This window comes from Cynocephalus volans, chromosome 3 (assembly GCF_027409185.1).
Source record: "Cynocephalus volans isolate mCynVol1 chromosome 3, mCynVol1.pri, whole genome shotgun sequence".
Taxonomy (NCBI): Eukaryota; Metazoa; Chordata; class Mammalia; order Dermoptera; family Cynocephalidae; genus Cynocephalus; species Cynocephalus volans.
In genome coordinates this window covers 173945212-173972117 of record NC_084462.1, presented here as the reverse complement: position 1 = coordinate 173972117, position 26906 = coordinate 173945212, and the positions used below count along the sequence as shown (strand labels likewise).

At 48.2% G+C, this 26906-nt stretch overlaps 2 protein-coding genes across 2 annotated transcripts; one reads left to right on the top strand and one right to left on the bottom strand.

Moving 5' to 3' along the window:
- Nucleotides 1-5097: 5097 nt before the first annotated feature.
- Nucleotides 5098-10778, bottom strand: LOC134372802 (large ribosomal subunit protein eL29-like). The gene is given in 2 exon segments (XM_063090164.1): nt 5098-5577; nt 10734-10778. Coding segments are annotated over 2 exon segments (525 nt in total).
- Nucleotides 6334-20867, top strand: SERPINA12 (serpin family A member 12). The gene is made up of 5 exons (XM_063091985.1): nt 6334-6405; nt 11541-12191; nt 13853-14123; nt 18881-19028; nt 20676-20867. The coding sequence occupies exons 2-5, from the start codon at nt 11558-11560 to the stop codon at nt 20865-20867; spliced, it is 1245 nt and encodes a 414-aa protein (XP_062948055.1). The 5' UTR covers nt 6334-6405; nt 11541-11557.
- The last annotated feature ends 6039 nt before the right edge of the window (nt 20868-26906 follow it).

The window sequence follows — 26906 nt, the reverse complement described above, 5'->3', positions numbered from 1 at the left end:
GATTTCCCAAGCATTTCCCCAATTCTATGGGTGAGGAAATAAAGATCCCAAGACATGCAGTAACTCAGGACGGTTGCACAACTGGAAAGGGGCAGATATGAAGCCTGAACCTAGGTTTTCTGACTCCAGACCTAATGCACTGGTTTCCAGCTCTTCTTTGCTCTGTAAATCTCACCCCTCTCCCCACCCCACCCCCACCCCGAGGTCTTTCCTCCCTGCTTCAGATTCCTAGGGCTCTGCTGTTTCTTTCCTCACTTCCATTGAAGGGATCTGATGTCAGTCACTTACATCGTAATATAAGCAAGTTTCAATCAATATGATGAGTATATTCTCTGCCTAAAAGTAATTGTCCTTCATTTTGTCTTGGATTGTAAAGGCAGCCCTCTGTAAAAGGACTGTCTGGTACCAGCAAACAAGCAGTGGCAGCTCAGGGTGCACCCTTGCAAATAAGGGTGACCTATTTACCAGCCCACATGTGGTTTTCACTAGCCTGCTGCCTCTTATCCTGGAAGGAGCGCTGCAAACGTGGATGAATGAAGGGAAACTGCCCTCCTTCCATCAGCGGGGTGAGCCCTGTGATGACTTCTTCCAGAGCAACGCTCTGTATCACCCCTCAGTCTGAGCTGGTGGCTTGTGGCTGATCTTGGATCCCATTTGGGAATGCACGGGACACTCCTGGAGGATGGATATAGCGGCTTATGTATTTCCTCACCACTTCTTCACCCACATGGCTCAGCCTCCCCAGCCCTGTGACTTGGTCCTTTCCTTGGTCTTATAGAAAGCCACTCTGTGTCCCTGAATTTCTGGAAATTCAGAAATGAGCTTTTCCCATTCTTAACAGCACTGTAGCACATGAAATAGTCCCAAATAGGGACATTCTTTTCCTGTGCTATCTAAATCATTTACGGGCCTCAGTCTTCCTTAAAATTCTACCCTTGCTGTCTGATCCATTATTTATAGCACATATTCCATTTGATGGGAAGCAACTTTCTCCCCCCTGGGCCTCAACACACAACACACTCTCTGTAGAAGCCGGAGGGTTAGAGTGATAAGCAGCAAGTGACTTGGATGAGCAGAATAGTGAGCTCACTGTCCTCATGCTCATTGTCACTATTACTATGAGTATTAATTACTATTATTACTATTTCTATGAGTATTACTAATTATTTGTAATTCACCTCCTGCGCACTGGCCATTGCATTTGAGAGCGCCACAAACATCTTGGCGAAGTGGGCAAAGCAGGTACTTTGCAGTCCCCTGAACAGCTGGAAACAGTGAGGCTCAGTGAGATGGGTAACCGGCGCGAGGTAGCTTTAAAAATGTTAGTTTTCTTTTAAAATCAATTACTTATTGATTTTTAAATCGTGTATTGATTTAATTCATTTATTGATTTATAAACATATGTCAATTGGCTCCCCAACTGGAGCTTTGTTCAATGAGTAAGTTACATTTTTGTTACCTCGGTCTTTACCTTATTGCTTGCAGGTACAGTTTAACCTGTTCCAGTGTGATCCGGCCTGTGCCCTGTTCACACTCCTCATCAGTGGCTTCTGTGGCTGCCTGTCAGGAGTGTCACCTGGAGATCCTGTGAAAACAGAGAAGAATCGGGTCACCCAGGGAAATGGAAGCTATGATCCAGGATGCTGATTAGGAATCTCTCTCTCTCTCCCTCTCTCTCTTTCGTTCCACTGTTCATGGGCATTTGGTTTGTTTCCATTTCGGGGCGACTGCGTAGAGCCGCTGTGAGCATTGCAGGACGTGTCTTTGTGAACCCACAAGCACTCATTTCTGTAGGGTATATATCCCAGGGTACAATTAAAGGTAAGCACAGGTTTAGCTTTCATGGATCCTGCCAATTTTCCAGAGCATTTGTGCCAGTTCACACACCCACCTGCAGTGTAAGAGAGTGCCACTTGCTCCACACCCTGCTTTGGTCGTCCTTTCAACTCTACTATCCTGGTGGGTGTGCAGAGGCATCTTGTGGCTTTGCTTTGCATATTCCTGATGACTCATGATGCCGAGGACCTTTTCAAATGCTCATTGTCCATCTGGATTCTTCTTTGCTGAGGCATCTGTTTATGTCCTTCCTTATCCTTCGTTATTGTCTTTTTCCTGCTGATTTGTAGAAATGTTTAAAATCAGCTATGAGTTCTTTATCAGACAAATGACAGGGTACTTCAAAAAGTCTGTGGAGACACAGAATAAAAAGATAGTGTGAATCCTTCCATGAACTTCTTGAAGAACCTGCATACGTGCTGTAATTACCATCTCCTGGGCTGAGATTTGCCATCGAACTCTTCGGTGATTTTTGATGAACAAAGTTCGTAACGTTAATGAAGTTCAATTTATCAATGTCTTTATTGTTAGTCCTTTCTGTGTGTTATGTAAAAAGTCCTTGCCTATCTCAAGGGTCACGAAGATACTCTCCTATATTTTCTTTTAGAAGATTTCTTGTTTTGATAATTGTGGTTTTTGAAGCAGAAAACGATTGAATATCAGTAGTTTCAATCTAATGCCTTCAACATTTAGGTCTGTGATTTCTGAAATTAATTTTTGTGTATAGTGTGAAATGGGGTCACAGTTCATTTTTTCCCTATATATGGACATCCTGTGGTTTTATCACCATTCATTGAAAGGACCATCCTGTCCCCTCTGAATTTCAGTGACAACTTTGTCTCCTATAAGGTGACTCTTCCTGTGTGGGGCTGTCCTGCATTCTCTAGACTATTCCATTAGTCAATTTGTCTACCTCTGCACCAACACCTGGCTGTCTCAGTCACTATAGTGATTGGCGGTGTTAGAAAGCTCAGTGTTTTAGGGCCGAGCCCGTGGCACACTTGGGAGAGTACAGCGCTGGGAGCGCAGCAACGCTCCCGCCGCGGGTTCGGATCCTATATGGGGATGGCCGGTGCATTCACTGGCTGAGTGCCGGTCACGAAAACGACAAAAAAAAAAAAAAAAGAAAGAAAGCTCAGTGTTTTAAAAGTTGTCCTAGATGATTCCGACAGTCATCAAGTGTGAACTACTTGCTTTAGAGCAAAGATTCTCAACTCTGGATGCTCATTATAATCCCCCAAAGAGGCTCTTAAACGCATCCTCATCCAGACTTTATTTCACGTCAACTAAATCAAAATTCTCTAGAGGGATGTTCACAGAATGGAAATGTTTAACGCTCCTAAGTGATTATCCAGTGTGCTCCCAGGACTGCAAATGACTGCTTTAGAGGTAGGTTATGTCCGTTTTGCAGGTAAGCAACCAGAAGTCCAAAGTCACGTTTATCATTTCTAGAGGCATTACATCATTCACTAACTTTCTCTGGGCTGCAGAATCTTTGATGCTGTACTCTTGCCCTGAGTTTTCACCTGGAGAACTCCTACTCATCCTTCAGAACCCAGCTCAAGAGTGCCCCAACTATGAAGTCATCCTGAGCACCCCAGGTAGGATCAGGTGCCTCCTGCAAGTTCTCACCTCTCAGAGTTACCACTCCTTTGGCCCTTACCAAATGTGGCTTGTATCTATCTCTGTGTTCTCCAGTGTTCCCACCAGACCAGGGCTCTTGGAGTCTGGGTGTGGCAGGATCATTAACATGTTTCTGGCATCTGGAAGAACCAAAGAGTGAGGGTGAGACTGGAAACTCCTAGTCCCCCTCCCACCCCTACACAAAGCAATGCTGTAAAAAATATTCAGGCCACTCCTCAACCTCAGGCCAGGGTCTCTGGTCCATCAACTTAGAGCAATACCCCTAGCCTGGATAATCGCCTTCATCCTCTTAGCCCCTGATGGACACCAGGCCCAAACCCGTGAGCCGCAAATCTTCCCATCTACAGGTGGTCGGGGACAGCCTGAAGTCTAGGCTGAGGTCCCTTGATGGGTGCTGGGAGGGGGCTGGTCCTCCCACAGCCATCCCCTTCGTTGGTCCCCGCTGACACCCACCCTCTGCAAGGCTCTTCCCCTTGGGCACGGGTGGGCAGCTCCTCAGCAAGATTTAGACCCTGTGTTGCTGGCCGGCAGCCCACCTGTGGCAACCCTCCTCCTGCAGCCTACTGGCCTTTGGGAGTTGTCTGAGCTCAGACATCCCCAGTGCAGCTCAGTGTCCCTCAGGAGGTGTCCCCACACAGGCCTCTCCCTGTGAGTCTCCCGTGAGAGTCTGCCCAGGAGCAGAGTGTGTCTGGGGCAGAACAGGTGGGTGAGGCCCTTGGACTCATACGGGCCTCACCCTGTCATTAGCGGGCAATGTTCTTCCCTCCCAAACCAGGGGTGTAGACCCAGATTCTGGGTCAGCATCCGCCTCACTGGCTCTCATCCTCCACCTGTTCAGCCTCTGCCATGATGGGACCACCTTCCCTCACCTCAGCCCATCCTTCCATCAGCAGGGTGCGATCCCATCTGCAGCCCTTAGTGAACAGAGACAGACAATGAGACCTTTGGTTTCATCTGGTCAAGCTGTGTATCTGACCCATACACAGCCCAGCAGACAGGCCCTGCTCCCTGGGCGAGGGCAGAGGGCAGCTCAGGGGCCTCGTCAGGGGCTCTTTCTGATTCCAGGAGCTCAGGAGCCCCCCATCCTCACAGCCTCGTCAGCCTGAGCTGTGAGTGCATCAGCTCACAGCTGAACCAGACCTGGGAATGAACTCGGGTCACCTCTTTCCAAAAAGGCTTTGCTGAGGACAGCTTTGGGGATGAGAGAGTCGTGTCTTTTCTAAAGCAGCATCCCAAAAGAAGGAAGAACACTGCATGTGGCTCTTCCAAGGCCTCCGTGATGCTACAGTCATTGAGTAGCTATTATGAAATATCAATAAATGGGGAAGGAATACTTGAATGACTTTTCCTGCTCCCTGGAGTTCTTTAGACACAGCAGAATTGAGAACAGGTATGTCAGGCTCATTGCTCTTCTATCCCAGGAGCTGTGCATTTGGAAGTTTCGTACACATCTTCAACGCTTCTCTCTCCAAGTGATAAAACTGAGGATCAGAATTTCCTTTTATGTTGAATCTTTTGTTTTTTTCTTCCTGCCTCAGGTTTATTCATACAAACAATGCAGGAGGACACCAGCCGCATGCAGACAACAGCCCAGGGGTCACACCTGTCCTTCTGTCCTCACATTGGCAGATAGAGGCCTCTACTCCTGAGCCTTTGTGGGGACCTGGGAACCTTTTGAGCCTGAGCTGGATCTGCAGCTGAAGCCATGTCCTGGGCCTTGGTTTGAGACTTGGTCTTGGCCTTTGGCAGGCAGAGCCTGAGACCCTTGGCAACGTGGGCACAAGCACATTTCCTGAGCTTGGGTTGGGCAATGCAGACAAGTTGACCAAGCTTGCATCTGGCGCCCTTTGGGATTTCAGGTTTGCCCTCCTTGGGCTTTACAAAGGCCTTGATAGCCTCAGCGCGTGCACTCATGGTCTTGGCATTGTTGGCCTGTGTTTTCTTCAGGCCCTTCTTGTTGTGCTGCTTGGCAAAGCGCATGTTCCTCAGGAACTTGGGGTCTACCCCCCGAAGAGATTCCTATCTTTGTGATCAAGGTTTCTTAATGCCATTTCTGTGCCATTTCCAGGATTGGTTATGTGTGGTGTAGTTCTTGGACTAGGCCTTGTCTGCACAGTAACATGTCTGCTGCTGAAGTGCCTGGGACCAGAAGAGAAAACTATGCTGAATCTTTTAAAAATTAATTCTAAGGTAATACCTGTCTCTTAAAGACAATTTGGAAAATGCAGAAAAGTAAGATGTAGGGCTTCAAAACCCAACCTTAGTCTCACCACTTAAGCACAACAAATATGCAATAGGAAAACAATTTGTGATTTTCTTGAATGATCAGAAAGTTTGATATGAACTTTTGATTTCCATTACCCCTAATAGAAATGATGTATTTAGTTGTCTCTTCTTCTCTCCTTGATCTTCCCCAGAAGGACTCCATGTGAGCTAAGGTAACAGAGCAGACAATTTGGAGAGCATGAAAAATAGCAAAAGAGAAAAATGAAGGGTAAAGGGAATTGATCCCAAGAACCCCAGTAACCAACCTCTTCCTATTGATGACAGTGGTGTTATTGGATTCAATATTCAATATCAGGACTACAGGCTGATATACTTGTAGACTATTCCAGCCTCAAGACCCAGACAGACAGCAGTTGGGAAATAGAGTAGTTGCAAAAGATATAAATGGACTTCATTAGGGAAGCCGCAGCCCAGAGGGTGTGGTCTGCACAACACCAGGCCGCTGCCTCTTGCGCGGAGGAGAAGCCCCCGGGGAAGAGATGTGGCCATTGCTTCTGGAGCCTCCATCGCCTTCCCACTCAGGCTGGCTAATTTTATTGGCTTTCACTCTACTTTTCCAAGAGGCCATGGAAGTATAAATAATAAAGCAACAAAGGCAGACCCATTTGGCTGGCTCGGTGGATTTCTCCTGAATGTGCTGTGAGTATATCTTCCCTTTGAAAAGACCAAGTGCTTCTTGTCTATTCCACATGACGTTTGCTTCAGATTGAGGACGGATCTGGCATTGTCCCTGGGTGGGTGTTTTACAAGAAAATTCTAGAGAAGTTCCAAAATCTGGGGAAGGTGCCCTTGAGGAGTTCACTGGGCGTGTCTGGTGGAGGCCCTGATTTATTTCCAGTGCTTTTCCAGAGGAAAAACCTTGGTGGGTGTGGGGATGGGGACAGTCTTGGGAGATAAGGTGACCTCTCCAACTCAGGTGCACCCCAGCTCTTTGACTCTGACTCTGGCCACAGTCAGCCTAGTATGTGAGCTGTTTGTGTTCCTTTCTCTCCCCCAAGGACAGAGGCTATATCCATCAACTTGCTATTTCACGGAGAGAGTGGGGCCACGCTGTCTTTTAGAGCACTTCTGCACAAGTGCCACCACCGATTGGATTCCCACTCTGACTTCATTACTAATGCACATCATGACCTCAGTCTCCTCCTTTGTCCACTCTGGGCCTTGGTTTCCCCTGTGTAGCACACGTGGCTGCAACGTTGATGGTCTCTCAGCCTTTCCAACCCATCTTCTCTCACCCTAAAATGAAGTCACTGCAGGGGAGGAGGACCCGGTCAGGCAAAGAGCTGGAAAGTGCTCGAGGGCTTAGAGAAGTCTGCGGTGCTGGTTGTGCACATCACTTCTGGGAAGTGAGAGTGCCGTGTTTGGCTCCACAGGAGGCTGATGGCCAAGCAGCAGCATCAGTAGGACGGTTCCCTGGGCATTGCTCTACTGCCTAGTGCCTAGCACCTAGAGAGGGCTTGAAAGTATTTCTTAAAAGAATGAAATCAGAAATCCACAGGACAAATTAAGAAGCCAGACGCTGGACATGTTCTCCATCCTTTGTTTCCAGGAAGGAGAAAAGAATATTTTGCAATGGCCGTTAGCATTCTCTGAGGGGGCTTCTCTCACTTCCAACAGGGTGAAAATGATATCTCTCACCAGCACTTAGTTCTGTTATAATAATTTAACTTCTAATATATCTAGAGTGTTTTTCTCTTAAAACAATATCAGTCCCTTAAGAGTTGGACCACAGAGCATGTCTGAGATGTCTCTTTGAGCCCGGGGTTTTGTTGGTCTTCTGTTGGGATGCCAAAGCCCATCTTTGGGAAGGATCTGTCAGCTCTCTCAGCGGCCCAAGGGAGGATACTGAGTTTGTCCAAGTGCTGTTCACTCTTTGGGAGACTCCAGAGAGAATCTCAGAGGGCCTGGGATTCCTTGGGCAGGGAGAGATGCCTGGTGCATTCAGCCTGGTGTGCAGAAAGGGTCTCCCCACTGAGCAGGAACACTCTGGCTGCCTGAAGCTCACTCTGTTAGGGCTTGAGACGCTGGGGATGGGAACTTGTCCAGAGCATCCCAAACTTTTTGGTCTCGTTGACTTGAGGAAGAATATCACATCAACTTTTCCTCGCTAGTCAGTTTCATCACAGGGAAGAGAGGTAGGGTACTAAACTGTCAGAAGAAGGGAGAGCCAGGGAGGGGTGGGGGGTGCTATGCACTGAGTGGATCCTTTGTAGCTTGTGTATGTGCTGTTTGTTTATATATTGCTCTCCTGAACTGCTGGTGATATGTGGAAGGATTACAAATATTACAGTTAAATGTGCTGCTGCATCTCACGGTGGCTTTAATCAGCGACTCCGGTGACTGGGCACGTCAGGACAGTGCGGAGATAGAAGCGGTGGCCTCCGGTGGGGAGCCCCTCCACGTGTGCACTTGAAGCCCCTGTGCTGCTTGTCCAGAGGGCTGCTCACCTGCTTTGGATCTGTCTTCAGGACGGATGACTCCTGGGTCAGTGAGATGCCCTTTCACCTACTCACGAGAGAAGGAAATTATTTTTCCAAATTAATAGGGAATGTGATATGGTCAGAGAAGAGTTAAAATACTGATTATACATTTATCTGCCCCATAGGTATTCCACAGGGCTCTCAGTTTCTATCTCATTCTTTTTCTTCTTGATTTTATTTTTATTTATATATTTATTTATTTATTATGTATTTATTTATTTATTTTGAGTGACAGCTACATACACACATCACACACATTCCGAACTAAAACCCAGCAATGAATTGCTCAACTCAGGAGAGCAATCTATCAATTTATTGGGGAATAACCAGTTGCTCAGCTATTTTAATTGATGGGATAAAAAAAATTTGCCCTTAGGCATTTAACCCATCTGACAAATCTGGGTCAGTTTAGGGCCTGTGGTGACACATGGAAAGGCCCAGAATACAGATAGTGTGGGCTGTTTTGGGGGAAAAGGCCAGGATGTTGGCACTCAGGGAGGCCTGGGCAGGAGGCCTGTGGGGACCACTGTGACACAGGCTTAAGACAAAGCTGAGGCCCAGCCAAGTGTGGGCTGTGTCCCAAGAGGGTGGGGCAGCAGCTAATTAGCAGCATCTAGTGGGGAAGAAACCAAATTGTCACTCCCCTGCTTGTCCCCATTTAATAGTTGAAGATACTGAGACCTAGAAGCATTAAGAGACTTGCCTCATGGAAGTGGGTGAAGACCAGTCTCCCAATCGTAATTCCAAAATTGTTTCTCCTTTCTGAAACTCAGTCAAGTAGAAAAAGGTTTTAAGGGCTAATGACTAAGCATCCCTGCAAAACTTTGTGTGTGTGTGTGTGTGTGTGTATGTGTGTGTGTGCGCACACGTGCCACACGTTCCTGGAACAGACCTTGCCACCGTCTCCCTGTCCCACTCCGGGCTCGGCCCTGCCCTTCCCTGGCTAGCACCCAGGGGTCCTGCCTGGTTGCTCAACAGCTTTGCTGAGAATGTTCCACCAGCTCGAGTGACACGTCTTAACTTCTCCACTCCTGGGCATTGGGAAATGGCACACACATAGGCAGCAATCGACTCTGAGTAACAGAAGCTTCTGTTTGCAATCCAGACAGCCATTGTAAACAGCCCAGCCCACTAACACCGAGATGGAATCCTTTCCATTTTCTAATTCTTTGTTATGTCAAGCATCCTTAAGGATTTTACTAGTTTCTCTCCTATGACCTATTTTCAGATAGCCGATAGAGCTTTGTTCATCACCAACTATTTTAAATTTTTACCAAAAAGTAGACCTTGGGAGTGGATGGTGCTTACAGAACACCAGGCTCAGATAGGGGAAATGCTTTCCAGAACGTCACACGGCTGTGAAGGCATGAGATTGGAATATAGAACTGCCGACCACTTGGTAGTCCTGGCATATTTTAAATATCCACTTGTGTTTGTTAGGATGCTTTTGGCCTCAGGTAACTGACAGTGTAGCTTAACATCACTGGGAGTCTAGAGGTGGGGAATGGGTGCTCTGGGGTCAGCTTTATCAGTGGCTGCAGCTCCAGTTTCTCTGCAAAGTCCTTGTGTGCATCCTCTCTGTATTCTGTCTTTGTCTGAGAGTCATTCCCTCAGGTTGCAAAAGGCTGTTTTAGTTCCTTGCTGCTGCACCTCCCACCTCCCACCTTCCTGCCTGAGACATCCAGATAAGAGAGAAGGCAGCACCCCAACATTCCAACACATAGTCCTGAAATGCACCCTCACTGGATCCTGGAGCCACATGCCCCTCCCTGAACAAGAACCAGGGCAGACACTGTTGTGTGTTCGTTGATTAGGTCTGGCTCCTGGACCAATCACTAGCAGGGGAGTTGAGATGACCCTGCACCAGTCAGGCCTCCCCAAGGCACATGGGTTGTCTGAGGGAAGGGTAGACTACTGAAAAAAAAAAAAAAAAAAAAGGAAGAAAAGACAAATTATTCTGGGAAGCTGCAAGGAAAAATGGATGCTTAGGAGCAACAGGTAGTATCCACTAGGGTTTTCAGATACTGTGCCACAAACTTCTTGCAGACTTCTGCTGTGATGAAGCTTGTATTTGCAAAGCCTGACTTAGAAAGATGGGGGCATGAGGAACTGGGGGGTTGGGGCACTCCTAGGTACAGGCCCTGTGCTGGTGTTCATTTGTCTGTTCTTTTGATCAACCAGAAAGAGCCTACTCAGTGCCAGGCACTGGGGATTTAGGTGCAGTGAACTCTGTTGGTGCCTGGCCCAGTTCCCTTTTGTTGGTGGTACTGTGAGGGTTGGCTGCTAATAGCTCACACCTGCCCTTCCCATTCCAGAAAGTTGTCCTTGGCCGATAGGAGCTAATTGACCCAGGAACTTACACACCATGCCCCACCTCTTGAGGACAGCCCTCCAGAGCCCTCCCCCTGTGGATCAGACCAATGCTAGGTGTTACCTGAGACCACATCCTTGCTTGGCTCCTTACCTTTCCCATCATGCTGTCCTTACCTGACTATGGGCTCCTTCTAAGACAACCTCCTCAGTACCCAACATGCACCCGAATCCCCATCTCAGCCTCTGCTTCTAGGAAACCCAATCTAAGACAACCATGGGCAGACTCTATTGTTGAGGAGCTCACCATTTCCCACGAATTATAGATATGTAAAGATGTGCACAGGAAAAAAACATAGGAAATGACATCACAGAGCAAAAAAAAATATGCCTTCCTTTTATGTACAAATTGGTATAAAAAGCGTTGACAGTATTATGTCCAACTAGAGAAATCAACAAGCTTTTTGGAATACCATCTCAGTATCCAGGGGGGTAGGTTCCAGTACCCCCCTGCAGGTGTGAAAATCTGTGGATACTCAAGTCCCTGATATAAAATGGTGCAGTATTTGCATTTACCTGGGCTCATCCTCCCATATAATTTAAATAGTCTCTAGATTACTTTTAATACCTAATGCAAGGTAAATGCTATGTAAATAGTCATTATGCTATATATTTTTTCTATTTGTAAGATTTTTATTGTTATTTTTTATTTTTTTTTCTTTGAATATTTTTGATCTATGGTTGAATCCACAGATGTGGAAGCTGATGATATGGAGGCTGACTGGACTAAGCTTTTGGCAGTCCCCAGGGTGAATATAAAAGTTAAATACTATGAAGGATGTTCAGGCACTCATAAACCACTATGTATAGCACACACCAGTCACTGTATTACTTCTTTCCTTTGGTCTTCCTTGAGGATAAGATGGAGCAATGGGTTTCTTTTGTTATTTTTTTCCTGCTAACCTCAGGTCTACTTCTCAACAGGACCATCTCCAAGGAAAATGAAACCCATGCTGGGCCTGGGCTTGTTCCTGGCTGGCCTTCTCACTGTGAAAGGTCTTCTGAAGCCCAACTTCTCACCAACCAACGATGGAGCTGTGAGCCAGGCCCGAGAGTGGAAGGGAAGGATGGCAGCCAAGGACCTTGCAAGGAGCAACACAGATTTTGGCTTCAAGATGCTCAAGAAGCTGGCCTCCAGCAGCCCTGGCAAGAACGTCTTCTTCTCTCCCTTGAGCATCTCCACAGCCTTCTCCATGTTGTGTCTGGGTGCTCGGGACTCCACCCTGGCTGAGATCAAGCAGGGGTTCGACTTTATGAGGATGTCTGAGAAAGACCTTCATGAGGGCTTCCATTACCTCATCCACAGGCTGAACCAGGAGAACCAGAATATCAAGCTGAGCCTTGGGAACACCCTGTTCATGGACCAGAGGCTGCACCCTCAGCAGAAGTTTCTGACAGAGGCCAAGAACCTGTACAATGCAGAAACTGTCCCAACCAACTTCCAGAACTTGGAAGATGCTCAGAAGAAGATCAATAACTATATCAGTCAGAAAACCCATGGGAAAATTAATAACCTGATCAGGAATATAGACTCTGGCACTGTGATGCTTCTTACAAATTACATTTTCTTTCGAGGTAAGGCTTGTGGCATGTTGGTGTGGAAAGGATAGACTTGGATTAAAAACCTGCCACTTGCTTGCTTTGTAACCTTGAATTCATGGGTGATTAATCTCTCAGAACCCCATTTTTCCTAATTGTAAAATGGGTAACATGACACATAACTCATCAGGCAGTTATTGGAATTCAAAGTGAAAATATATGGGAAATGAGCTTGATGAAGTCTAAGTCACTCTCCATATGTACATTTTCATTATTACTGACTATCCTAACACAACACTGGTTGTAGAGTTTGGAATGACATTTTGTTCCCATTTCTTAAATGAAAAAATATTCGGAGAGATTAATCAGCCTTCTTCAAGTTAAAAAGCCAGTTAATGAGAGTCAGGGGTAGAACCCATTTCTCCTGGCCCTCGGGCTGTGCACTTTCCGTCACTCCAGATAGACACCCAGGATGGTGACTGTGTTGATGGTGGTGATGAGAATCACTTTGGTGGGGGCCTTGATCTCCTTATCAGATTCCGTAGATTCCCCAGGTCTGAGGGAGAGTGACTGAAAAAGATGAACAGCCCCAAATTCAAGCATCATTCCCTGCCACCGCACACGCCCACTTACAGAGAACATGCACACAAAGAGGCTGGCGTAAATAGGTGAGAATCAGAGGGCAACAGCCCTCAGTCTGGGCAAAATCACTGCTGGGCTGTCAGCAACGTGGTCCTAACTACAAAAGTTCAGGTCTCCCAAAATCTACAGAAAGATTGATGGGTGTAGAGAAAAAAAAAGAAGCAGTCATGGTAGTCCAGAACCTTAGTCTGTCCAAACCAGAAAAGTAGAAAGGAGAATCGGGAATTTTCCAAAATCCCCATGTCCCCTAGATCACAACAGGAACAACGGTGACAACAGTGATGCTGATGATGACTAGCATCCACTCGACACTCACTATACACAGTCACTGAGCAATACTGCCTTATTCTTCTGAATCTAAATATCCCCATTCTACACATAGGGACACTGAAGCCCAGGGGCATTTAGATATTTATCCAAGGTCGTCCTTTCAGTACAGTGAAGCCAGGACTTGAATGGGGTTGGCCCTCAGGGCCCTCTGTTGAGTGCTCTGAAGGTAGCAGGTTTGAAGAGTGCCAGGTCTGAGTTTGTGCCCGGTGGAGTCAAAGCATTCTCAGGATCAGAAAGGAGGGATACAAACACACAACTCGAGGTGTTCGCGGCTCTTCAGCAAGCTCCCAAGGACAGCCTGTTTCATTAGTTTTCTCAGCCCACGTGAGAGCAGCTTCTTCAAGGCTTATGTAGAACAGAGTCAAGCATTTTCACTGTGTCAGACCCAAACAGCCCCCACTAAATGCAATCCAGTGTCCTCTGTTAGGACATGATCTACAGGCCTCTCTGACTCAGGGGCATCTGGGCTTAGGGTAGTCCGCTGCTCCGCTCTCAGCTCAGCAGCCCTGGTCCTGGCTTCTTCGGGAAATGATTACGGGCCTGAGACCATCTCATCAGGATTCTTCAGGCCATGGCATGAGGGCAGGGATTTAGGGAGTCTTTCCCTGATATTCCAGAATATCCAAACCTCAAATCTGTGTGGACGGAGACAAATGGTTATTTGGATCTGGTCCACTCTTTTCTCTTGGGATACTCATGTCACCTTGTCTTTCTTCAATACTAAGCCAGGTGGCAACATGAGTTTGATCCAAATGCAACTAAAGAAGAAGATTTCATTCTGGGCAGAAACAAGTCAGTGAAGGTGCCCATGATGTTCCACGGGGGCATGTACGAAGTCGGCTATGATGACCAGCTCTCCTGCGCCATCCTGGAAATTCCCTACCACGAAAACATCACAGCCACGTTCATTCTTCCTGATGAGGGCAAACTGGAGCACGTGGTGGAAGGATTGCAGGAGGACATTTTTGCCAGATGGAAAAAATTAATCTCACACAGGTAAAGAGGGTGCCCGGCCCATGCAGCCTCTTCCTTCTTCCCGCCTTCCCCCCACTCTCTTTCCTCCTTTCATCCCAGACTTCTTGAGCTCTTGCCTCGTGGCCAAGTCCTCTTCTGGGCTCTATGATGAACTTATATTATGGTGGGAAGTAGACCGGGAAGCAAGTCATAGGAGTACAATGAAAACACTTGCTTTTCGAGGGAGGTGCATGAAATCTGTGGGAGCGGCATGGATGAAATCTTGGTGGAGGGTGGTGATCAGGGAAGCCTTCACAGAGGAGGTGGCATTTGAGTTAAGTCTTCAAGGCTGAATAGCTGTCTGTATGGAGGGGAGAAGAGCAACGAAATCCTAGGCAAGGGAAACTGCAAGTACAAACACTTGCGGTGTCAAAGGCAGCTGTGAGCTGTTCATTGTAAATAGAGTGATGTTTTCGACTGTGGTGTCACAATACAACCAATGAAGCCTGCCCCACGTAAGTTATACTAATCATAACCAAGAGACCGAAGTGAGTAAATACTTTTCTTTTAAAACATTAACTTAGAACAGATTTAGGATCAGCCCACAGAATCCCTCTCAGGCACTTGCCTTCTGATTTGTTGAAAGGTCAGAGTTCCAAGGTTCTCGGCAGATCTTCGAACCTCTGGTTTATTGAACGACAGGTGTCCGGCAAATCTGACCCTTCTAGCCTCAGGATGAAACACCAGGACAGCAGCTCACCCATTGGAGGAGAAGAAATAGCATCTCTGAACGTGGGGATACCCCTGGAGCAACTGGCAGTTTACAGCCTGTGCTCTACAGAGTTTTAGAGTTCACAGGGGTGTCTTGGGGGACCCTCCCTAGGGGATTCAGGGGTGTGGAAAGTGAAGGGAAGGTGGACAATGGGAAGGACACCAGGCCCTCTACCCCCACTTCATCCAGAAGTCCTGGCCTTGTAAGACTTGGACTCTAGCAGATCACATTTCCTTTAGAATTCAGATTACAGCCACTTGAGACCCTCCCTTTGGTTTGCTGGAACTCGGCATCCTGAGTGCACCCCGCCCCCATCTCCAAGTTATCTCTAACAATTTCCCATGGGGCTGCAGCTCTGGTGTGGGCAGGGGTGCTTCTTGTTCCCCTCGCCAAGGCCCTCTGCTTGGAAGACCACAGACAGGAGGGTTCCTGTCACGCCAGGTGCGTCCTGCCTCCCCAACCCCTTCTGGCCCTGGAATGACAGACAGCGGTAATGTCTGCCTCCCCCGTGGGAAACTCCATATCCTCTTGCAGGGCACCGGACTTGCCCATGGTCCCCAGGGGGAAATTACACTCTATGAGAATGTGACAGGCCAATGTTCCCGCCTTCTGAGCTCATTCAGTCTGGAAGGCAAGTTGTCAAGTTGCTTTGGTCTGCAGGCAGGGCCTGGTCCAGACCACTTCAGTGGTTCTTTGTGAGAGAGAGGAAGGGGATGGGATATTCCTCTGTGTTCTTTCTGCAGTCCCCTTCAGACTGGGTGGCCCAGGAGAGGCTGAAGAGTAAAACCACCTTTTTCCCCTAGAAAAGTAACCAAGTCAACAGACACACCCCTAAAAGACACACCCCCAATTTCCATGAGCGTGGGACATGTTGGAATTTAGGTTACAGATGACTTCAGCCTGGCCTTTGTCTAGAAGGCAGGCAACTGCTCTGTATTTGCATAATTAGAGGCTGGCTGCTGCTTCGATTTCCCCAGAGGGAAAGTTCTGTTTTCCCAAAGGGTAATCAGAAGCGCCACCTTTGTGGGGCACAAGACTACTGGAGGCTTTGCAACAGCCACTTTCCTGTTAAAACATGCCGGGGGCGCACTCCCAGCCTGGGTACCCCTCACACTTCTGCACATTTCCTGGGCTGTGTACCCACCTTCCGCAGCAACCCACCGTTTTGGCCTTCACACTTTGGCGTGAGCTAAAGTTGATCTCCCTGTTTGCCGGATCCTCGATACTCAGGAATGTCACCCTGCAGATTCTCTCCCTGCTCTCCCACAGCAGCAAGTGTTTTTGTTCTCTGCTGAATCATTTCAATCAGATAGAAATATACTATTATTTTTCCCATCGTAAAACCTGACAGGTGCCCAGGAATAGCTTACAGCACATAGAAGTGACTAGAGCTGGCCTGCAGGAGATCTCAAATGCTATTATGCTTCCCAGCATAAAACCTTTTCTTGATCTGCACGTCCCCCAGTGACTGCTCCATCCTGTTGCCCTCTTGTGCAGGTAAATACCTTGAGGCAGTTGTGTCTATTCACTGTCCCCAGCTGCTCTCATCCTCTCTTAAACCCACTCCAGTCAGGCTTCTGTGCCCATCTCTCTGCAGAGACCCTCATTGCCAGGGTTGCCAGGATGTCCCTGTTGAAGAATCTGGTGGCCAGTTTCAGGCCTCTCTTTCTCGAGTGGTCAGTGGCATTTGACCGGGCTGATCTCCTGACCTCCTTCAAGGGCTCCCCTCACTTGGCTTCCAGCCCCCCACTCTCCTGGCTCCTCCCGCCTCTCTCCTTCCTCGTCTCTCTTGCTGGAGAGCCTCTTCTCCTGCAGGTCTGACCCAAGTGCTGCGGGGCTCAGTCCTCAGCCCTCTTTTTTGTCTATATTCACCCCTTAGTGAGCACACCAGGCTCAGAGCTTTAAACACCGTCTGCGTTACCACGCCTCCCACACTTCCCAGGCCCAGTTCTCTTCCCAAACTCCAGGTCACGTGTCCATCTGTTTAGCCAGGATCTCCCCTGGATGTCCAATGGGATCTCAGTCTCAGCATGTCCAGAATGACGTCCCGATCTGCCCCTGTGGAACTTTCTCGGGCTCGCCTAACTTAGTTCATGGCAACTCCATCCTTTTAGTTGCTCAAGCTAAACTAAAGTCATCTTGATTGCTGTCTTCTCTCAAAAGCCTCATTCAGTCAGGAAACCCCATTAGCCCTATTTTAAACTATATCTGGAATCTGGTCTCTTCCCACCACGTCTGTGTCTCCTGGCATCTGACCACCACATTAGCTTCCAAATGGTTTCCCAACATCAGTGCTTGTCACCCCAATCCCCACCAACACCAGAGAGTGTTCTTAACAGAGCGGACAGGATAATCCTTTCAAATCCTAAGCAAAACCACATCACTGCTCTGTTCAAAACCCTACAGCGGCTCCCTATTTTATTCCAGGAAAAGAAAGAGCCCAACTCACCTAACTCACTTGCCTCCTTCCAGGTTTGCTTAAATCTTCTACTTTACTCCAGGCTTCCTGATTCCCATAAGTTTATCTATATATTTTTTTCACAGCACTTAACTGCCTTCTTACGTACTACCAGTATATGATATATACTTAAACTCTGTGTGTGTGTGTGCTGATTTTATTGCCTGTGTTTTCTGCTAGAAAAGGTCAAGGGCAGGGATCTTTGTCTGTTCTGTTCATGGATGCATCTCAAGGATCTGGTATACAGTAGGCACTTAATGAATATTTGCGGAATGAATTGATGGGTGGAACGGTAACTTTGGGAGTCATCGGGCCTATCCATGGTATTTAAAGCCATGAGACTGAAGGAGATCCCAGGGGAGGGGGTGGAGGTGGAAAATGGAAGAGGAGCCAGGTCTGAGCCTCGGAGACCACAGGCGTTAGAGACGGTGATGAGGCAGGGCGAGCAAAGGGTGTCAGAAGGAGTGGCCGGTGAAGGCAGGGAAACCTGGAGGGTGTGGACTTGGGATGGAATGCTTCAAGCCGCAGAAGGGGTCCACAGGCAAGTGCCGCCTCTGAGATTTGGCTGCTGCATGTAGCAAGCAGGAGGTCAAGGGCCACTCTGGAAAGAGCTGCTTCGGTAGAACGTGGAGGTCAAAGTCCTGATTGGAGTGGTTGAAGCAATGATGGGAACGAGTGGATATAGCTGGCAGAGAAAAAGTCTACTGTAAAAGGAAGAAAAGAAACGGGCTGGAAGCTGGAGAGGTGACTCAGGGCCACAGGAGATGTTTTTGCTTTTGTTTTTTGGAAAGGTGTAATTCCAGAATGCAGTCTGCTCCTGGGACTGATTAAGCAGACACCGTTTATGAATGATGCAGGGGAGAGAGGAAACAAAGGCAGGAATGAGGTCCTCGGAGAGGAGAGAAGAAATGGGGTCAGAGCCAGGTGAATGAGAATCCAGGGCCTGTAGGTACTCAGGGACACCTGGCCGCAGACTCCGGGCAGGGAGGCCTATCTGGGCCTAGCCACAGAGGACGTGAGGCTGTGCAACCTCTCCAGCAAGAGGATGAACGCCTGGTGTCACTAATGATCTGCTAGCTCTTCACACATTTGCTTGGGCACTCAGCGTCCCACGGGTGCCATGATTATCATCCTTTTTGCCCAAGTGACTTAAGGAGGCAGAGTGGATTTGAACTCAGTTCTGCCCAGCTCCAGATCTCAGGGTGGCCTCTAGCGTCAGGTCTGCTGGGGTTGGGATAGGCTCAGGGCTCGGGCGTGGCAGAGACTACAGTGGGGAGAGCATCTGTGACTATGGCTGAAGGGGCCCTGAGATGATGGGGACTTGAGGACATTCCCTGTGGATGAGGGCTCTGGGGCAGTCCTGATGGGAAGTAGGGACAGTTCAGAGAGCATTAGGTGTTTTGAAGCTAGGGTCCCAGGGTTAAGGATTCCCTTCTCACTCTGGACAGAGCAAGAAGATCTATAACCTTTGGGCCTGGGAGGACAAATGTCTCATTCATCATCTGTCCTGAGGCCTGCCCCAGAAAAAGTAGGACACTACCTCTCACCTTTGTCACTTTTAATTCCCAGGGTTGTAGATGTGTTCATTCCCAAGCTCCACATCACAGGTACCTATGACCTGAAGAAGACTCTCTCCGACATGGGTATCACCAAAATCTTTGAGGAACATGGTGATCTCACCAGGATCTCCCCAAATCGCAGCCTGAAAGTGGGCAAGGTAAGCCTGCCTGGCATGGGCACTGACCCCTCCAGTACGGGGAGCCTTTGCATAGCCCTGGGCCAGAGCCACTGTCACAGAGTCTGCACATGCAAGGATCTACCTGCCAGTTGGGCCAAGCTTGAATCCAGCTCTGTCCCTTACCAGCTGTGTGGTTCTGGGCAAACCACATAACCTCCGCAGGATTCATGTTTCAAGTCCCTAGAACTGGAAAATTCAATCTCCTGGAAGTCGATTCAACGTAACAAACGTTGATCAAGGCCTGGAACGTTTATCAGGCCTGGAACTATTTTAGGGCTGTGTCAGACCCTCTCTCAAAGGCCTCTTAGGCTTCTTAGGAATAAGTCATAAACACATTCCTCATAATGAAGAGGTGAGCAAGCAGAGGGTCCTGTGGTCTCTGGCAACGGTGAGCACCTACCTGTTTGGGGCGAGCAGAGAGAACCGTACAGGTGGTGTCACCAGATTTAGCAAAAATACAAGGCACCCAGTGAAATTTGAATTTCAGATAAACAATGAGTAACTTTTTTTACTGTAAGTACATCTTAAATATTTGCACTAAAACATATTCATTGTTTATCTTGAATTCAACTTTAACTGGACATCCTACATTTTATCTGGCAGCGTACTTTAGGGTTAAAAGGGCATTGAAGGAGGGGAAAGATTTCAACAATCAGAGATGGGTGTGGGGAGATCCTCCAGCAGGGGGAGCAGGTGGCCCAAGACTGGGAGGTGGGAAAGGCTGGAGTAGTGCCTGGGGAATGGCCGGTGGGCGGTGGGTTTTGGCTGGTGCTAAGCGGAGTAAAGGGGTGGGTGGCGTTCAAGCCAATCTGGGAGGGATCCGGGCTGCTAAACAAGCCAACTGTTCTGAAGCAGAAGGCCCAGATTCACCTTCATTTTCCTATTTGCAAGAGGGAGAGATGCAGTTAATAGACTTTTCTCACTTTTGAGTTTTCCTGCCACCAACTTCCCACAAACATTCAATGCCAGCTACCCTTTTTGTGCAAATCTTTATTGAGTTCAGTGGCTTGTTTCTTTTTCTTTTAGGTGTGCTGATATCTGTGATTGGCCTATTTACTGCAAGTAGAAGTGTTAGAATTTTGTAGACTAGAATGAAATGGGTCAGTATTTCAAAGAGGCCCATCAATTTCCCAGTATCCATCAACTCGTCACAGATATTGACTCCACTGGGGTGGGCCTGGGGTCTGAGTCATCTCAAACAGCTAACCTGGAATCTGGTTCCCTCATAAGCATATACCAGGGGATGGAAGTGCGGGAGGCTTCGGAGCAGGGATGCCACCATCCCACTTCCATCTCACAGAGGCTCAGCAGACCTTTCTGCCATGATCATGGTTGATGCTTCCCTGTAATTCATGGGAAGGATAGCACACCCTGCTCCATCTCCTCCCCGTAACTCATGCTCCCGCTGCACCATCTTTTCCTTCATGCTCTACTTGCTTGTCAAATATCCTCCAGCGATGACAGCAGAAGAGTCAGGAGTCCCAGGGTGGCTGGCACTAGCCAAGTTACTGCTGTGCTGGGTGACTTTGGCCAAGTTGTCTCCCTCTCTGGGCCTCTCTGGGCCTCTGGCCCACCACGGTCTCTGAGAGGCTTGGCAAGTACTGACCTTGCCCTTGGTTCCTGCAGGCGGTGCACAAGGCTGAGCTGAAGATGGATGAGCGGGGGGCAGAGGGGGCCGCAGGCTCCGGAGTGCAGACGCTGCCCATGGAGAGGCCGATAAATTTCAAGATAAACAGATCCTATCTGCTGATTATTTACCAGAAGATCACGCCTTCCATGCTGTTCTTGGGAAAGATTGTTTATCCTGGTGGGAAATAAAGGGGAATTCCAGCTTGCGGTGGACCTCAACCATGGCCTGGGGCTGAAAATATTTCATCTCCCTAGGATCAGAGCCACAAGCACATTCCAGTCTAATCCCACATCATCACAATCTCCTAAACCGCCCAAATGAGTGGCATTGCTGGCTCTCGGAGCCCTGTGGCCCCTCTTCTCCCTCAGACCCCTCCTTGCATATTCGAATGTTAGGTTTAGATGCCCCACACCCACCCCACTTGGTGTTCTCTCTCATCCAGCAGGCAGAGGGGGTTTGTGATTTAATAAACAAACACTCCCCCACCCCCAGGTCTGCCAACTGATAGTGGATAATTTGGGAAAGGTGTGAGCCACAGCAATACCTGGATTTGGAGTGAGAGAGACCTGGGTTTAAATCCTAGAGTGAGGTATCTCTGGGAAAGCCACATACCCTCTCTGAGCCTCTGTTTCCTTTTTTCTGAAGTGAGGATCACTATATTCCCTTGCAGAGCTCTGGAGGAAGCCAGCCCAACGCTTTAGAAAAGTTAGTTCCCCTTTGTTGGCCTTCAGCCTTAGGTCTTTGGCAGTGAGCCATACAGTTATCCTCCCCAGACTGTCCCTGTGGGAGCTCTGGGCTCAGCCAGGCTTCCACGTTGATGGCAAAACAGGGGTGAGGCTCGTCTGGTCTCTTGGGCAGCATTAGAATAGCAGCTACTTACTGCCAGCTTTGTTTATTCGACACAAAAAGGAGATTCTAGGTCTCCCATCTTGTCATCAAAGGCAGATGAACCTGCCATTGGGGAACCTGTTGATAAGCTCAGCTGAATAGCTTCTGTCTATGGAGTCCCTGCACCTGCCCCAGGAAACATGGCTCTGCCAGGTCTGTCTGTGACCACTAGGGGGCACCAAGTGCTCACAAGCCTACTTAGGTTACTAGTGAGGGGTGGTCTCCTTTCAGGCAGCAGGTTCCTTCGCCTCCTGCAGTGAATTCCTAATACCTTCTGATGTTTGGGGAGGAGGGGATCCTGCTAGCACCAGTTGTCATTCCCTGGGCAAGTCTCCCAATTTGCAGCTCACTGTTTTTCTTGTGTTCTGGACACAGCTGCCCCATGGGCAGCCAGAATGGACGTCCATATGACAGATGTGGAAACTGAGGCTCAGAGAGGTGAAGTGACTTCATGTCTTCTGGTTTGGTGGGAAGGGAGGGACCTCACACTGCCCTGGGGCCCAGCCATTCATTGTTCAGCCCCTCAGCACGTCCCCTTCTGTGAGTGTGGATCCAGTGAGCACCTCCTCCTCTTCGGTCCTGGGCACCCTCAGGGCCCTGGAGCCCTAGGCCTCAGGCTGGTGGAGAAGGCAGCCTGGAGAGGGGTTGGGCTAGTGTGCGACGGTGAGTGCTGAGATTGCGGAGCCCCAGAGTAAGCGGCTCCTTTTGAGAGGGTGGGCGTGGGGGAGAAGGCTGAGACCCTGCTCTAGGGACACCGGAGTGGGCAGGGGGCTGGGAATCCCACCAGGCGCTCTGCTGACATCACTCTTCCCCCTGCTCCAGCCTGAGGGTGGGTGTGGGAAGACAGCAGACACACATGGAAGGTCCCGTGGTCATCTCAGCTGGGCAACACGTGACCGTGGGGATATGGCACAACCAGGCATGCCATTTAATGGCTGGGTGACTTGAGCATGTCGCTGAATCCTTCTGAGCCTCGGCCTCTTCATTTGTTGAAAGGGAATAATGATAGCTACCTCCTGGGGCCCAGGAGCCCTGCAGATTTCACGGATTGCATAGAAACCACGGCTGGCATGCAGGCAAGCAGTAGAGAGACACGGGTCCCATCTTCAATGCCTTCCAACCCCCAGCCTCTGCGATGACCCAGCTGTTTTCTTTTCTTCTTTTTTTTAATTTTAACATTTACTTGTACATATTTGTGGCATACAGTGTGTTGTTTCAATACATGCACACCCTGCACAATGACTCACTTAGGGTAGATACCGTAGTTTTGTACCCGTTAGTCCAGCGCTTCTCCCCGCCTCCCACCGGCCTCTGGTAACCATTATTCCACTCCACTTCTAGGAGAAACACTTTTTTGCTGTTTTTTTTAGATTCCACATATGAGTGAGACCAGGTAGTATTTGTCTTTCTGTGCCTGACTTGCTTCACTTGATGTGATGCTTTCCAGTTCTGTCCATGTTGCTGCAAATGATAGGATATCACTTCTTTTTATAGCTGAGTAGTATTCCACTGTGTTATACACCACAGTTGTTTTTACCCATTCATCCATTGATGGACATGGATGGTTGATTTAGGTTGATTCCATCTCTTGGCAGTTGTGAATAGTGCTGCAATAAACATGCGAGTTTATTATACATACCCAGTAGTGGGATAGCTTGACCAGCTCTTTTCTAAAAAGCTGCTCTCCAGGCATTTGCCTCTCCATCCCCTCTAATGGGAATTTCCTCCTGCCTAACAAGCTTCTACTCACCCTTTAATACCCAGGCTATTATGACCTCTTTGTGAGCTTTTCTCTACTGTTCCAGCATCTTCCAAGCAGCCTTCCAAGAAAGCATTCATTTCCACATATGATGACAGCTGGTGGGTCTGAGGGTTCCCTCCGCCCCCATGTGGGCTGCCATTAATCTTACATCAGACAATGACTTAGGGGGCTGCAATTCTGGGCCAGGTGCTAAAATAAACAGCCTAGTGCCTGCCCTCATGGAGTTAATACTCAGTGGGGAAGCAGCCATGAACTGAGTAACACACACATAAATATACAATCATGAGCTGCAGTGAGCATGGTGAATGGTGATCAGGGGGTGCTTGGAGAGTCTGAGCCAGTCCAGGGACCCAGAGAAGGCTTCCCCAGGGATGTGACATTTGGGGAGAGCTCTAAATGCTGGGAACTCATCTGTTTTTAAACTGTAACTATTAATTAAAACTGTATATGGGTGCATTTTTTCAAAAGTAGCATATAAAATACTGGTTGGCCTTTCAAATGAAATTGGGCATAAGCTTTAGTGCTTTATCTATCTTCGTTTTCATTTCACTATTTTTAAAATGACTGTTGCACATGTTGAATATTTTTCAATATGATGTCCTACTTTCACAGCCATATTTTCATTCTTCTCTACAGAAATAAATTGTTTTGAAAAACAATAAATAAAAAGGAAGGAGCTGGGGTGGGAACAGAGGGAGACTCTGCCAAGCAGAAGGAAGAGCATGTGCAAAGGCCCTGAGGCGAGGAGGTGGCATGGATGAGAAAAACAAGATTAATGTCTCCACAACAACAAAATAAGGCAGGAGGAGGTGTGTGTGAGGCTGGAGAGGTAGGGGGCCCTCGGGGGCCCAGGGTATGCTGATCTTTAGCTGAAGAACTGTGTCAGGCCATCACAGGTGTTTAGTTAGAGGCAAACTCGTGTGTTATAAGTGTCCCTCTGGCTACAAACTAGATGTCCTTGTGTCCCCTGTGCCCAGGCCAGTGCATGACACAGAGCACGTGCTCAGCATGTGTTCGCTGAAAAGAAAGATTTGTATGGCAATCACCCTTGCCCAGACCCAACCAGCATCGCCCAAAGCTCCCCTCTCCTCTGGGAGGGCAGGCCTGCCGGCTGGGACGTGCCCACGCCTACTCCTTCACGTGGTCTGCACTGCCACCCTCTGCATCTGCTCTGCCATCCCCCCTCCACTCTCTCCCACTCCCACCACTTCCTCTGAGGGTGTTATTCAGCCTTCCAGGAAGTGTCAACTCCTACTTCTTCTCGGCAGCCTTCAAATAGGCCACATATTCATATAGTGACTGACCTCATGAATGAAGGAGTGAATGAATGAATGGATTTTGCCTCTTACGTAACCAACACTTACTAGATGCCTATGAGAGCCCAGCACTGCATGAGTCCTTTCACCCACCCACTGACCCGCCGACCCTTCAGGTTGGTGTGACCGTTCCACTCACTGATGAGAAAACTGAGGCTCGAGAAGACCCAGTAACCTGCCCAAGTTCCCACAGCTAGAAAGCCACAGAGCTAGGACCAGATGCAAGTCCCCTCAGCATTTTTGGCTTTTATTTGTCCCACCCACTCAACCATCCACCCATCCTTCCATCCACCCATCCATCCAACAAATATTTACTGAATATTCACCCTGTACCAGGGACCGTTCTAGGGTCTTGAGATAAATCAGTAAACAAGATATACAAAGATATACAAAGTCCATTTCAGGTTAGTAAAGTGAGGCAGACAATACACAATAGGTGTAATAAAGCAATAAGAACCTGAAGCGGAGCAGGTCAGGGTGACTGGAGGTGCCGGTGGGGGAGGGATTGGGGTGGGCCTCAAGGAGGACGTGACACTCGTCACCGAGATGGTAGACTTTACGATTTTGCCCTCCTTGGTCTCTGTTGCACAGTCAGCCTCTGGAGCCTCATGGCCTGGGAGATGCCCACGCATAGGTGTACTTGATGAGTTGGAGAGGTATTAGCCCCGACTGAGAAGGTAAATGCCCTGCGTCAGAATCCCAGGGTAGGAAGACCCCTCCGATGTGATCCAGCTTGACCTTCCACATGACGCAGAAAGCCTTGGTACAGCTTCTAAGCAGGGGGCTTTTCCACCACTTAGAGCACAGGCAGGGTGCCAGGAGTCAGACTTCCTGTGAGCCCCAACTCTGCTCGCAGCATTGCCTGCTCAGGCTGAGGTCATCCACGTGGGCACACACTGGAAGTGACAGTCTGATGTGCTGGTAAGGATAGTCACAGGTGGGAAGCCCTGGTCCTAAGCCTTGCTTTTCCCAGACACTGACTGTGTGGCTTGGGCAAATCCCTTCACCTTCCTGGTCTTCCATTTCCCATCTGTGCAATGACAGGGTCGCCCTGGATGACCTCAGAAGGCCCTTCTATTTGACACTCATATTGGAAATAATAGAACTGGCTCTAAAGTTACATCTGTACAGTCATTTGTCCATGAATTCATGTAGTCAACAAATATTTATTGAGCATCTACTATGTGCCAGGCAGTGTGTTGGTCTGGAGAAGCCAGGGTGAACAAGGTCCCTCGTCAAGCAGAAATTAGGGTTGTACAGTCTGCTTCCCCCACATCTCCTAGTGTCTGGTTCAGGCCCAGCCAGGGTGGTCATCTGCTGGGTCACCTGCTCTCTGTTAGCACTCAGTCTCCCAAGTTTCATTCATTCTCAAACCGCTTTCATGATTGTGGCTGAATCCCCATCTGTTTTGTAATATTATTTATTCAAGATCTATCTTTAAGTCAATTTATACTTTTTTTAAAAAAGAAATTTGTTTCAAGAGAAAAATTAATATCACAATCACATGTAGAAAACCAGGATAACTTGCCACAAATAGAAAATAAAAATGCACACAACAAAACCAATTTAGTGCTTAAATTCCCCCAGGACTGTGAACAAAGGAAAGTTAACAAGTCTGTCCTGGTGGTAAAGACGTGCTGGCTCCAAACTGAGACTTTGTTCTGGAGGAGATCAGGGACATGGAAAGAGACCTGGGAAAGGAAGGACTTCACCACTGCGTGATTCCATGCCGGGACCAGAAACCACCTGACATTGTTCAGTCCGTCAGCTCAGAGGAGTCACCACCCCAGCCCCCGGAGTCTTAGGTCAAGGTGGAAATATTTTCCTGGTTTATGTGCTTCACTGATTGGCCTTCTTTTCTTCTTATTTATTTATGATGAACTTTTAATTTTTGGAATAATTTTAGATTTACAGAAAAGTTGTGAAGAGAGTACACAGAGCTTCTATATGCATTTCAGCAGATTCTCCTAATGTTAATATTTTCTGTAATTATGGGACATTTGTCACAACCAAGGAACCAATGTGGGTACCTTACTATTCACTAAACTACAGACTTTATTTGGATTTCATCAGTTTTTAAAAATTAATATCCTTTCTTGTGTTCCAGAACACACATTGCATTTAGTGGTCTTTCATCTTAAAGACTTTGACAGGGACCAGAAGTGGCTGGAGGTCGGTGGGAGGCCCAGGAGTCAGACGGGCTGAGGTCAAATTTCCAGCTGTGCCATTTGCTTGGTTTGTGACATTAGGCAAGTCAGTTG

What these genes read in the sequence shown, in the direction of transcription:
- SERPINA12 (XM_063091985.1), top strand. Translation starts at nt 11,558, where the DNA reads ATGAAACCCATGCTGGGCCTGGGCTTGTTCCTGGCTGGCCTTCTCACT. An exon ending in AAATTACATTTTCTTTCGAG is followed by an intron (nt 12,192 to 13,852) that starts GTAAGGCTTGTG and finishes TTCAATACTAAG; the next exon opens with CCAGGTGGCAACATGAGTTT. An exon ending in GCAGCCTGAAAGTGGGCAAG is followed by an intron (nt 19,029 to 20,675) that starts GTAAGCCTGCCT and finishes TGGTTCCTGCAG; the next exon opens with GCGGTGCACAAGGCTGAGCT.